At 33.8% G+C, this 14189-nt stretch overlaps 1 protein-coding gene across 3 annotated transcripts in view; it reads right to left on the minus strand.

Annotated features, from left to right (window-relative positions):
- Positions 1 to 1800: 1800 nt before the first annotated feature.
- Positions 1801 to 14189, minus strand: part of TNPO1 (transportin 1) — a 99014-nt gene continuing 86625 nt past the window's right edge. For all 3 annotated transcript variants that reach the window (XM_040451076.1, XM_040451056.1, XM_040451066.1), the window contains exons 22-25: positions 13455 to 13554; positions 10964 to 11038; positions 9795 to 9937; positions 1801 to 7538 (exon numbers count right to left, since the gene is read on the minus strand). In XM_040451076.1, coding sequence (XP_040307010.1) covers positions 9830 to 9937; positions 10964 to 11038; positions 13455 to 13554 — 283 coding nt within the window. In that variant the 3' untranslated portion in view covers positions 1801 to 7538; positions 9795 to 9829. The remainder of the gene's footprint in view (positions 7539 to 9794; positions 9938 to 10963; positions 11039 to 13454; positions 13555 to 14189) is intronic.

Genomic DNA, 14189 nt, shown 5'->3' on the forward strand with positions numbered 1-14189 from the left:
TCTCCCCTCATCTCATTAAAAATAGCAAGCCTCATTCCGACCATCAATACCTTTCATCTGCTTTTTCTCCCTAGCACTTGCCACCATGTAACTCACTTATTTGCCTTCCTACAAGAGAATCTAAGTTCCATGAAACCAGGGAATGTGCCTGTGACAGAAGACTTAGCAAATGTTAAATATGTAACATGAAGATGAATTTTGTATATAAAATTTCCTAAAGTTAGAAAACCTTGCTATTAAATTATAATTCACAGCATACAACATCATTCACTGAGATTGCTGCTGGGTATGAAAATTAGAACTTTATCTGAAAGGAAATTGGGCTGCAGCTGTCTCCTTTAGACACGGCAATTCCACTAAAAACAAGAAAATCACTGCAGGCGTATGAACATTTCAGCACAGGGACATTCATCACAACTTTTTTTTTTTTCTTTTTAAAGTAGGCTCCACACCCAACATGGAACCCAATGCAGGGCTTGAATTCACCATCCTGAGATCAAGAATCAGACACTTTAACCAACAGCCATCTACCCAGGTGCCCCACAACTTTATTTCTAAGAGTGAAAAATGAGAACTTCTGAATGTCCAAAAGTATTAAGATGGTTGTAAAACTGTTCATGGAAAGAGTGTAGCTATCATGTCAATGTGTATTAACAGGTAAATTTGGATACTAAAAGCAATGCACCAATTCACTATCTTCCTAGGTGCACAGAAATGGTCAATTATTAAATTGTTTAATGAAATTCTTCAAAAGGCTTGAAAAAGAATACTTGGAACTGAAAACAGTGTCAGAGAAAGATCATTATAAGAGGCATAGAATGAATCACATTAACGGCTAGCACAAAAACCTTAAGATTCTTAGTATACCAATTTCCCCAGGAGCGCTACTGCCAATGGTTTAGAAATGGTGTTGAATTTCTGAACTGTAATTTGCAATTGTGTTGAACTGGAAATCAATGTGGATGTTTCAAGAGGTTGTCTTACATCCAGTTAACACGACTCTGAGATTAAGGATTACAAAATGACAGTCACAGCTTCAGTTTCTACATTCAACTGGTATGGTAAGGAACAAGTCCAAACTCAAGAGCTGTCTAGTTCAAAAGCTTCTTTTCCAATCACTCCTAAAGAATCATAGGTAACCTACTTAAAACAACACGAATTATGAAGTAATCACAAGATAAAAATGCCCATCATTTAAAAAAAGAAGGATCAAGTTGAAAACATCCTAACATTTGTATTTTAGTTTCACAAAAATATTAAAAGACTTACCAAAAAACCCAAAAGTTTTTACTTTCAGGCACAGTTTCTTTGAGATTATAGCAGCAAATCAGGATCTTGAATGACCAATAATTAGGCTGCCTTTGAGTATTTTTTCCCACAATCTAAGTCCTAAACCCTGGAATCTCGCCTTAATAGGACACACATCCATACACATTCATGCAATCTATCCTCACGATGTTTTATTCAGGACTTCATCTTTTCAATTCCTTTTGCAGAGCACTATTTTTCCCTCCTTGTCCACAAAAAGCTGAACCTAGAATCTGTTTAGAAAATACACCAACAATAGCAGTTAAATGTGGGACAAATATTTTTACTGAACTATAAAAATAAAAAATACTTCAATTTAAAAATGGTTGCCAAACAAGAGTGCACTATATGTAAGCTAAGAAAAAAACCTGAAACAAACAAAAATCTCCAAACAACAAAAAACAACACAACAAGACCGATCTGGACCCAAAATGGGGGGTAGGGAGGGAAAGAAAGCTCATTTCCTTTCATTAAAAATCAGAGTGAAACATCTATAGTTAAACAACTTTATTAACATAGTCAAGCAGTGATTAACATTCACATCTATTATGTCACATCATACAAATGTAAATACAAAATTACTACAGTACAATATATATTCTCTGCATGATCCAAAATATTTGGTGGCCCCAAAAAACTCTCTTTAAAATTCAGCAGCTTATCAAAAATTAAAACCATATTCTATTTAAAATGAAGATCTGTTAGCACAGAGTTAGACTTCAAGAAATATCAATTTAGTACAGTTTGAGAAGTTGCAGGAGGATCTATTTGAAGGACACATTCTAACATAGTGTGGCAGGTACAGGAAACATCAGATTTAAAGCTTTTAAGCATAACTCATACAACCTAAGTTGTCAGCAGAAAGATCCAGTTATTTATAACTAACGCTAAAACTACTAAATTATTGCACCCAATGTTAACATGAATATTAATTGTAAAACTGCTTTATAATATGAAGTCATTAACCACGTTTAAACATCTCTTCTCACAGATGATCATCTACTAAGTAAAATTAATTATACAGTATTGTCTAATTATTATCTCCATAGAAATCATCCCATCTTAATTTGGTTATATATCCACACAGGAAAACATCAGTAAGGTAATATGGGGAAAGTACAGCGAAACCCCTTTATGAGGCTGGCATTAGGAGGGGACAAACACTGCCTTACAGGCTAACCATGTTATAGTAGGCTTTGAGGAAGATAATTAGACTTGCAAAATAGCTAATTCTGCATAATACCAAGCCATAGTAAAAGAGGATTCTATGGTAGATGAACAAAAATTTCAACAAAAGGGAAAATACTATTTTCCTAATTAGTGATACAGTGCTTGGCAAAAAGATTTGGTTTGGTTTTAAAATGTACAAGAGGTGAGAAAAAAAAATCACCATTTTAACTTCCCTTAAAATCATGCATACAGTTTTTTTTAAAAACACAATACATTCTGGGATACAAATCACAATAAACAGTTGCTATTAATTTAAATGTATACCTTAAAATTAACATGTATAAGAATCAGGAATAAAGGTAAAGAATCCTCTACATATAAGTAATACCAATGGGGGAAAGGTCTAAATTAAGACTGAAAAAATTCGTCACAAGTCACCTGGAAAGTGTACAAGTGAATGAAAACTTTTATGCAAAATTTAATTTTAAGAGGCATTAGAAATATCTCCGTATTTAATACAGTATGAAGTCTACTAAGTAAGTATACAATGCTCTTGCATGGTATTATTACTAGATGATATTGTTACACAGCTCTTTATCGATCTGATTTTTCACCTAGATTATCCCTTAATCTGAAGACCCTAGTTTTTAAGATTTCAATGCCTACACTTCAGTAACAGTACTAGTAGCAACAGTTAGTGTTTTTCCCCTTGTAATATTTGCAAAAATAACTCAATAAGCAAAGCTGTATTTTAAAGTACTACTAAAGAAGGATTTAAATTGCAGTTACGCATGGTACACTCTTCTCTTGGGAAGAATGTCTTTTGCACCGTTATCTGTTAATACATTCAATATGAATAATATAGATTAATTATATGAAGCAAAAAAACCACTTTTTTCTTTATGGCAAAGGATTTAAAGTTAAATTTAGACTAAAGAGCTTAAGATATAATTAGTTTAATTCTGGCATCTCAGCTATGCAGGGCAATTCAGGACAGGACAGAAAAACCCCTTTTCCTATCTTGAGAGTTTGGAGAAAAGGAGGACCAAATTGAACTCACTTTCAAGGTAAACCTGCATGCAAAAGGCTTGCCAGGAGGGATCTATACCACCCTAGTCTGCTAGAGTAAGGATTGGAAAATCTGACTAAATGCGAAGATTCTTCATGAAATACACTAAAAAACAAACTAAGTACGATGAACCTTTATAGCATACGTCACCAAAGCAAAAAGGATACAAGAGTATTCACCTGAGATAAAACTTGTATCTGAATATTTCATAACTGAGTAGACAAAGCATTTCAAGAGAGGAAAAGTCAGTTCAAATTATTTTAAAATATACATCTGATCCTATTTTACAATATATGCAATTTAAGCAATTCAGATCAATGAAAAAGTCTTAACAAAAAAAATCACAGTGTTTATCAATATGTTAATTACAAAATGTATGCTACTTCTTTCGTTTTTAAGATGTAATGGCTTGGTTAAGTGTCTTAAAATCTATTCTTCTGAAACCTAACTTGCGTCACAAATCAAGTAGCAATAATGTAAAGCATCAGAACTGGCTCTAAAAGATTATTTACATGTTGATTATTTGGGAAATAACCAACTAAAAAATATAAAAAAGTGATTTTTTTTTACACGGTATGAAGTTATTAAAGAGATTAGACAATACAAAAAGCAAAATTCTTTCCTGAATAAATGAATTCTGTGGCACTAAGTTCACTTGCTAATGAACCGACTACAACACTGAACTGCCAAACATGCATTTAAATTATATTAAATACACTTTCTGTTTCCAACTTAGGTTGATCAGCAGCTTTTGTTCTGTTAGAATCCTTCAAAGAGAGAAGCTCGAACAGGAAAAAGAAGGCATATATAAAACAGTAAACACTGACCTCCTGAGGTTCCTACAACATAAAAATATTCAAGTAGAAAATCTACATCACTTAGCAGCGGCTATTTCTGTAGTTGAGCACACTAACAGCACTTTAGTGTGGAAGGAGCAGATGAAGTAAGCCGTGCTTTAAGCATGCCAAGAGGCAGAAACACTGGAATGTAACAAAGACAAACACGATTTCATAGACATTCAGTCAACATTCAAAACTATTAAGACTACACAAGAATTAAGTTGCTTTATATATATCCCATGATGTATTTTTATCAGAATAATAAATGCTAAATCAGAGCTTACCTCAAAAGAGAACTTAAATGGCTTCTGCAAATTCCTAGGCTATACTACGTATCTGAAATATAAATTAGGGAGAAACAATAACCTCAAGGGCAGAAAAGCACAAAAAACCCAACCCAATCTCAGGTTGCCAATCATATTTCCTTAATTTGACTATTTTTAAATTAAATTTCCTTTAAATTTAAAACAGGTTAAGTGACTACAAAAATGGGCACACTCCATCTTACATATCTGCTTAATTAAAAACCAATTTTTAATCAAAGAGGTAACAAATCGCTTTTCAGTCAGTGTGGAATCGTCAATCACAGGTCCAGATAATTTTACTGAGGGTTGTTTCTATAGGTTTGTTTTAAAGTGTTCAGGGAAGAATTTTGCCATTTCTTTCAATCTATATTTTACTTCTTCCAGAATACTAAAATATCTCCAACACTAAATTCTAATAAGTATTTGACAAACTACAGAGTGTCACTAGGATTTAAGGATAAAATGGCTATACTAATCAGGTTTTGAAGACTGAAGCAAAATTGGAGCTCCCAATGAAGCAAGGTACTAGAAAGCAAAATGCTACATACCCTTTGGATCCAACTTTATAATTAAAAAAACAACAAAAAACCAAACTGGACATTTGTAAAATAGGACTTAATTTTGGGCTCTACAGACTGAAATTTGCAAAGCCAAAGTAGAGGGAAAAAGGTGAAAGAACATGTTTAAAAAAATACACACATATACACACACACGCACGCACACACACACACGCACACACACACAGTAACAAAAACCTTTCTGCATGCTACCATGCATTTGAAGTTGTTTGAAACGGTATTTTTAAATTCACACGCATACAACTCAAACTTCAGTGCAATGGCTGTATCATTCAACACCTTTAGAAGAACAGAACCATGCAAAGAGGAGCAACTGCTTATAAAAATGGTTATTCAGGATTTATTCTGCAATGCAAAGGTGACAAACTAAAATATAAAAAGGTTGTTATGGCTTAACATTTTTGTTGCAGATTAAATATGCAGCATTGAAAAATGGAAAGGTGTGGCTTCATCTCTGACCAGCAGAGTTAAAAAGAAAAATCTCTCCATTTTCCTTCATCATCATGGGATACACTGTTCAGGCAATCCAAATTAATAAAGACTTGCACTTTCATATGGACACAAGATCAAGTGTACCAGTTAGGTTTTCACATTCACAGTATATAAGAAAATACACATGGAAGGAAAAGTAAAGGGTTAACTTAACAAGGATTTATTCACAGGAATACATGTAAGTAGAGAAAAATAACAGAAAAGCTAAACAAATGAAATGAAGAGGATCCAAACCAACTTTCACTCTGTAGCTTTTTACTTGCACCCTGTGTGCATCTGTCTAGGGCACAGAGGGCCACCAACATGCGCCAATACAGTGTAGGAACCCTGCATTACATCCATTAACTTAAACATCTTTAAGATCATGCTTTGAACAAAAAAAGAAAGCTTAGAAGGCAATATGTTGAGTGGGAATAAACATTGAGATATAGCAATCATGTCTTCAACTTCTACAATTGTCTTTATGTGCCAACTAACATTTATGCAGCCTCTTACAGATCTTTTACCATGTATTTTATGTTTTAGAAGTTTTGATAAAATCACTAGTAGTATATAACCATGCAGAAAGCACATCACACTGACAGCACGGAGGCAAAGATTTTGCACAGGTATATCAGCTTTCCACATTGTGCAGGTTACACACAATACAATATCAATCTTACTCCTAACAAGATCCTAAAAAGATATTTCAAGGCCTAGCTGTAAACTACAGTACTTTATATCTATATTCTTAATAAAAATAAAAAATCCACAAATCTTAAAAAGGAATTTTAAATGCAGGGCTATATTGAATTGGTAAACTGCAACACACACTGGCGCACCAGAGGTAAATGAATACCAATCTCACTCTATGTGATGCAAGCATGCTACTTCCCCACTAATTTAAAGTACTTTCAATCACTATGAGCCAGAATGCATGCCTGAACCTTAAACTGCACTTTAAAAAGAACGTCTTGGCCTAGAAATTAAATCTAATGAAGTACAACCATCAAATTATATCCACTACATTAATGTTTTAATGCAAAATCAAGATGTCAATCTTTAGTTTGATATGCCCAACCCCATTTATTCCTCCCTCCCTGCCCATCCCACAAAGGTAAAAGGAGTGACTCATTTGGCATTTCACAGGGTGCTTCATTGTTTAAATTTGCTTGGTTTTATTTCCAACTTTTTTGGGGTACCTTAAATTGTAACTTCCAAGAACCTGCTTCTACTATGGGTAGGCAAGCTGATTTTAATTCTATTAGCTTCATTTGTGTAGTTCTTCATCAGCATGCAAAAACAAGGCCCCATCATGTGGGAAAATTTATAAAAATCTTTAAATTAAGAAAAAAAAAAGTTTCTTTACTGTTTGTAACCCCATTCTTAGGTTTCCTTTATTGTGCGCTATAGAATTTTTCCTCTTTCTTATCCCTATGCATCATTTATGTGGTTCTTGTTTTGGTACAATTCCCCATAATATTCCAGGATGTACTGTTTTGTGAGTAGACTGAATAGGTTTTGTTTTTTTTGTTTTGTTTTGTTTTGTTTTTTGTTTTTGCTTCTTCACATCCAGTGCGGAGTTGTAATTGGAGACAGATTTCCACCCACAAAGGCTCCAGATGTTAAAACGTTTCCCAACATCGACTTAATACAGTGACGGCAACACCTCCCTCCCGCCCCTCCCAGTAGGGTTGGGATTGTACTGTATTCCCTACTGGTTTACCCTTCCCCCCTGTAAAGGGTAACATTTTCCCTGGGTGCAGAGGCTCCCTCATAGTCTCCAAGACTGAAGGACCTATAAGAAAAGAAAACAATTTTATATTTTAACAACTGTTTCTTTTAAAGCCAGTGAAACACATAACTAATCAAGTGAGAGCACTACTTCTAACTACAGAAAATGACAAACAGGATAAATTGTCTAACATCATGCCAGTAGTCAATGATAACCCATGTCACTGCCTTCTCCTATGGCTTTCAACTGTCATCTGCATCAGGTATGAGAAGTGACACCAAGCTGAAGACATGCAGAGAGGTGTGGAACACCTCATATAGATGAAATTTAGATGGACATCTTGTAGGATGCTATCAATCTAATTCTTTAACCCCCTTTGCACAATGGGCCCCAATGGGAATCGGTTATTCTACATGTAACAAGTTGCCTTACCTTCTTCAAAGTCAAATAACACTTGCTTTAAAATAATTCTTTCCTCAGTGAGAATGAATACATGATCTTTTTTGGGGGCCACTATGCCCAATATTATGCACATGAAAATCCAATCCATGAAAAAATCAAGAAGAATTACTTATTTTTGGTTGTCTGATGTTTTAGCTTAGGAGGCCCTAATGGTGTTTGAACTGTACTAAGGTTACTACATTCAGCAAATACCAGAAAGTAAGTTTTAACACCTGCCTCCTTGATGTTCCTTATTAATAATTCTTCGGGCCCTATCCTGCTCAGTCATTTCCTATGTTCTCAGACCTCTTGATTTTCCTATTAAAGACACTAGCAGTTTTAACGATAAGCACACTGAGAAATAAAACAGATTCCTAGGAGATTGTAACCAGTGCCTGACAGTGGTCTTCACAACAAAAATCTACTAACTACTCGTACCAAACACTGGACATTTATTATGAAGACTGATGTAAATTCAGGGTGTGATTAGCCCATCTGTGGAGAAGTACATGCAACACCTTTTCTCTGCCTCTGAAAAAAGGGAACATTATAAAAAAGGCAGGAATAAAGATACTGATCCACTTTTATCTCTAATTAGATAACGAATACTTTTGTCATACATTGTCTTAGAGTAAATCAACTCAGTTAATTCCTAATTGGTGACAGGACAGAGATCACAGAAGATATTAAATCTGAAAAGTCTTTGCTAAAGATTCAGCTCACTGTTCTATTTTTCAACCCTTGATGTTAAGAATCATTCTCATCTATTACATTTTCACGATTTAACATAAAGTGAATTACGCACTTTTCCAAAATGCTAAAGTCACAAAATAGCCCCAAGGACTCAAAACTACAGGGGGATAAGATGCATAGAGGGCTCTGAGATATTCCAGAGACTACAAGTCCATTTCTACTGCCCTGCAGCTTTGACAACTTGGAAGCTGAAATCTTTCCAGGTTTAAAATCTAGTTCAAAGTAAACAAGCAAGTCGACAAAAACTCCCAACAGAAAAGGTGACTGAAGTTGGTGGACATCTTCTGGACACCAGTGAGTATACTCCTTGGCCCTCCAGTCAAATATGTCTCAGTTCATGTTCAACACCTAAAGAAGGGTATTCTCGTTCCCTGTACTGGTCCATATTCCTAACATTTACTGAGCCAACTTAGTGTGTTAAGCAATATACACTAAGTTCTGGCATCACATACAGTTTACTATTTAATCTTCAAAATAACTCAATGATGGAACTGAAGCTAAGAGATCAGGATTAGTTCTACATAAGTAAAGAAAAACTCGAGGAACAAGAGTCCAAATGGACTTACCCCTCTACCACCCCAAAGCGAAATACACTCTTCCATTGTCCATTTTAAAACAGTGCTGGTCACATGGCAGGTGCTCCGTAAAATACAACCTTGAAAAATGAATATTAAATATTCCTATCTACTGAGCCCTACACTAGTTCCAATTCTAGTGGGCTTTTCCCTGAAGCTCACAACCACAGAAGTCCTTCATATATCACAGACGATAAATTCATTACTTCAAAATCATTTCTACCCTGTGCCAAAGTGAATGTGGGGAGAATTCTTATAGGGCAAAAAATTTAAGAAGGATTACTATGTCGAGTAGTCTAACTAGCATACCAACTTAGATTTCCTTCCACTCAGGACTTAAAGTAAAATCATGCATTTTGTTAACCCTTGCTGGTCAGTTAAAAAAAAAATTCTCTAGCCTTAAGGATTTTAAATTTCAAGTCTAATATAGCTTAAGAATGTTTTACTCAACCTCTGTAGAAAAACATATAGCTTTAATTTCACTCAGTAGGTTTAGATTGCAGACCTAAGTTTCTTCACCCTGAAAAACTCAAAACTTCTTACAACTTACCCCTAATTATGGGACTGCAGCTTAAGTGTATGAGATTAAACACCATAAAAAGCTGCAAGACGCTCTTTTAAGGGAAGCGGAAACTGGTCAGAGAAACGCCTCCAATTTTCATCCCCAACTTGATTTTTAAATCCATGAAGGATCTGCAAAAAGTGAAAAAAAATCATTAATTTATCACTAACAAGAGAAAAACTCCAATCTTTTAAAAAAATTTTATCCATTTTAAAGCAGTGATTCTCAAACTTTGTTGGTGTATCCTGTCTAAAAGCACCTCATAAAAGGGGCACCTGGGTGGCTCAGTTGGTTAAGCACCCGACTTCAGCTCAGGTCATGATCTCACAGTTTCTGAGTTTGAGCCCCGTGTTGGGCTCTGTGCTGACAGCTCACAGCCTGGAGCCTGCTTCAGATTGTCTCTCTCTCTCTCAATCTCTCTCTGCCCCTTCCCCATTCCCGCTGTCTCTGTCTCTCAAATAAACATTAAAAAAATAATAAAAAATAAAAGCACCACATAAATTTGGCTTTGGAAACTTTAGATAGAATTCAGCAAGTGACCTAGTAAGAGATATATACTAAATAAACTCTGACCTAATACAAGAAAGTACAGAACTCAATCAAGGGATAAAATTCCTATGCACATTAAGTTTTTTCAAATTGAAAATATATAAATTTTTGGGTTCACATCTGCAACCACAGTTCACTAATTTCAGTAATAGGTGATTCAAATGTGTAACACTGTATTTCTTATTTTGTTAATGGTTGAGTACTGACTGGAGTTGATCCAGAGGGACACTACCAGAACAACTATATAGATTTAATCCCTGTGTAAAACACTTAAAATTTACTTTGTTCAACAGTTTATACTTCAAATCTCAGTCAGTCATCTTTGAAAATATATGCTGTTTTGTACAGGTGGGATAGGGGGACCACATGAAATCAGTGGTAATGCTTCAGAAAATATTTTTGTAGTGTGTATTCTATTGAGTCACTGCTATACCTTAAGAAAAGATCAAGCCAACTTTTTTGCCAAGACCAAAGGTTATATGGTCTACCAATCAATACGGATTCAAAGAGTCCAAGTTTCATATGAAATATAAAAGTAATTTAAACTTTCCAACCAGGATTGTAACAGTCCCAAGGTATCTACCATAAAAACTTTTTAGTTACCTTACCTTACAGAACATGTCTCTCAGATCATCTTTTGGGTTAATCCACGATGCAACAGCATCACAAAAAAATATAAAATCCTGTAACAAGCAGGAAACACATCTTAGATTGTTATTTGTCAAACACAGCAAAACATACCTATCACGACCAAATCCTACCTCAAGTTTTTTTATGATAAGGAATTATAAAGGATTACTTAATGGGTATCCCTATTATTCCACCATCGAGGAACCTCTACTCATTCAGTTTATATTGGAATGTAATGCCCCTTTGTATTAGATTTCCTATTCCAAAACCCCAGTCTAATAAGCATCAACAATGGACTGAAAATATTAAATGAACACCAGTTTTAAAAACCTTCATTCAATGAATTAAATATATAAATTGGGGTGCCTAGATGGCTCAGTCAGTTAAGCATCCAACTCGATTTAGGCTCAGGTCATAACCTCATGGTTCATGTGATTGAGTTCTACACTAGGCTCTGCATGGACAGTGTGCAGCCTGCTTAGGATTCTCTCTCCCCCTCTCTCTCTCAAAATAAATAAATAAACTGGAGTAAAAAAAAAAAAAAGGGGGGGGGGGAAATATATAAATTCAATAATCTTACAGTTCTGACTGGCCTAGAAATAATTTAAAGCTAGCTAAGTAGAAGCCAAATAAGCTTGGGAGTATAGGAATTAACAGATCTAAACTTCAGGTTGAAACTTAAAATGACCAAAAGTTAGAAGAAAAACTAATTATATATCAAGTTATAATACCCAATCCAACCTAACCCAACCCAAGCAAAAAAGAATATCCAATGCTCTATTATTTGAAAGATAATTGGGTTATTCTCACTATGAAAACAAGGTGACAAAAGGTATAGGCTTTAAATGTTTCATTTAAGTATTTTTCAATCTTGACTAGCATACTTCAACAGCAGTTCAATATATAGCATTTAAGATATTGCTTATGTTCTGATGTCAACTATTTAAAATTCTGCTATTAAATTCAGGGCACTTTCTTAAATTTCAAAATTTACCGACTGAAATATGTGCATAAAACACATATTTAAGCAAATAAAATTCCATGTGCCTGAGGATCTGTTTTATTAGAATTATGATTCCTTGTCTTCCAAATATCACTCTGTTGTTAAAAATTTAAACATAAAAAATAAACCTTAAGATATTTTCTTTTAACCACATATAAGTGAAGAATGTAAAAAGCAGAGATTTCTACCAGCTCTTAAACTGGCAGTGATTTCATGACCACATACATATGTGTTAGTTTTAAGGTCTTAAAATGTGAATTCAAAACCAAACAAAAACAACAAAATTCTGATGGGAAAATGTTTCTTTGTAATGTAGTATACATCATATAACTCTAAACACATTAAAGATGACATAAAGTTCTTTGGTATTGAGGGGAAAAACCCCAAAAAACAAAAAAATAACCAGAAACTTAATGCCAGGAGGTTATTTTGTAAGTAGGGACCATTTGCAAAAATAGTACAGGCTTATTTTAATACTAGGTTATTGTTTTATGAATGAGAAATTAGTCAAAAGATTTTTACCATTCCTAACTTTTCAATGCTGATCACCTATATCAATTTGAATCTTATAAACTTGTAATTCACATAATGTTTCTAAACTTGAACTAACAAACAACAGTCATTAACACAAGACAGGAAATACCAAAAAGTGTTAATTAAAAGATGTTCAAAGCATGTTATCTCTTGGAAATGAAAGGGTATTTTCTTGAAAACCCCTCCCATATTTTTCCTTACAATTCATCTGTTGAGGAACCTGGGATACTTAACCTAGAATTCTACAGCTTGCATTTTGTTAATTTCATACACGTGGTGTCAATCAACACATTCCTGTTTTGTGTCTTGCAAATTGACACTTGGGTCCCGAAGTTATCAGACTCATATCTTATACTTTTGCCAAATAATTTTTTTAAATGCTAAAAATATCTAGATATTATATAAAACTAAGAAACAAAATAACGATGAATAAATCATAAGCTCTCCAAGTTAAAGCAGTTTTAATGGCTAATTCACTATTCTCTTTTGTTCACTACTGAATTTCTAAGTTTAATTCTAAATAACAGAAAGAGTAACCTACTCTTAAGAAAGAGTAACCTAAACTATTTGGGTCACTGTTAAGGGTAGGTATCTGCAAACTCAACAAACTGATATTCAATGATAGGAGGCACGTACAAAGTGGACGTAGATGAAAGATGCTTTGGCTTAATTTGAGACAAGAATCTGACTTTATTACCTCAATCTATTTATTTCATAAAAAAAAGATTTAAGAAATCACAAACAAGCATTACCATTTCAAGATATTAAGAAATAACACATCTTTTTAAAAACATAATTTGTTTTTAGTACCTTTGAAAATATATGTAATATATGGTATGTTTTCATGATTTAAAGCTTTAAAACAAGTGACCCTTTAAAAAGTTTCATCACTCAGAACATTAAAAGTTAAAAAATCTTTATGAACATCTTACTTGGATTACTCCACTGGGATTCACACTGATCATGGTACAAATCCCACGAAATGCTGAATCCTTTTCCTCATTGTCCCTTATGTTTCTCAGAGAAGTGCACCTATTAAATTATAGAATTGAGTTTAGCATTTAAGTAAAAAGCAGGTTCAATCACAATACTAATGGACAGTATTTAATGGAATAAGCAGCACAGTATAATGTTTATATTCAAAGAATTTTCATAAAGTTTAAGTTTCTCCTACTTCCTGCATGTTGGCCCATCTAATCTCAGTATAGTGGAAACCTCGAAATTCACATTTTCTTATTAATAGATTGCATCTATAAAATGGACAGTTGGTTTTTAATCCCCCGTTTAACTATTAAGGAGGGTGAGCCAAGAGTAAATTATTAATTTTTAAAACTGTATTATGACTTGTATTCCATTAAACACTACTAAAAATGACTTGAATTGAAAGATTATCAATCGAAAGAAGCAGAACATAGGATATACTGCCACAATATAAACTATTATTATACAACTTATGGTGTAGATGTTTATCTTTAACATTAACAAGCAAATAAGGTTTTTATACATAACGTAATTTAAACATGTATTTCTTAATGCAATCCAAGTTTTCAAATTAATTCTAAAAAAGAAACAATGCAAAAACCTAAATTTATAGAATTTGCATGCATCTTTATTTTACTGGTGGATATTTAAATGCTTTTCATGTATAATCAAGCTTTTTAACACAG

This window comes from Herpailurus yagouaroundi, unplaced genomic scaffold (genome assembly GCF_014898765.1).
Source record: "Herpailurus yagouaroundi ecotype Mexico unplaced genomic scaffold, PumYag 29, whole genome shotgun sequence".
Lineage (NCBI taxonomy): Eukaryota > Metazoa > Chordata > Mammalia > Carnivora > Felidae > Herpailurus > Herpailurus yagouaroundi.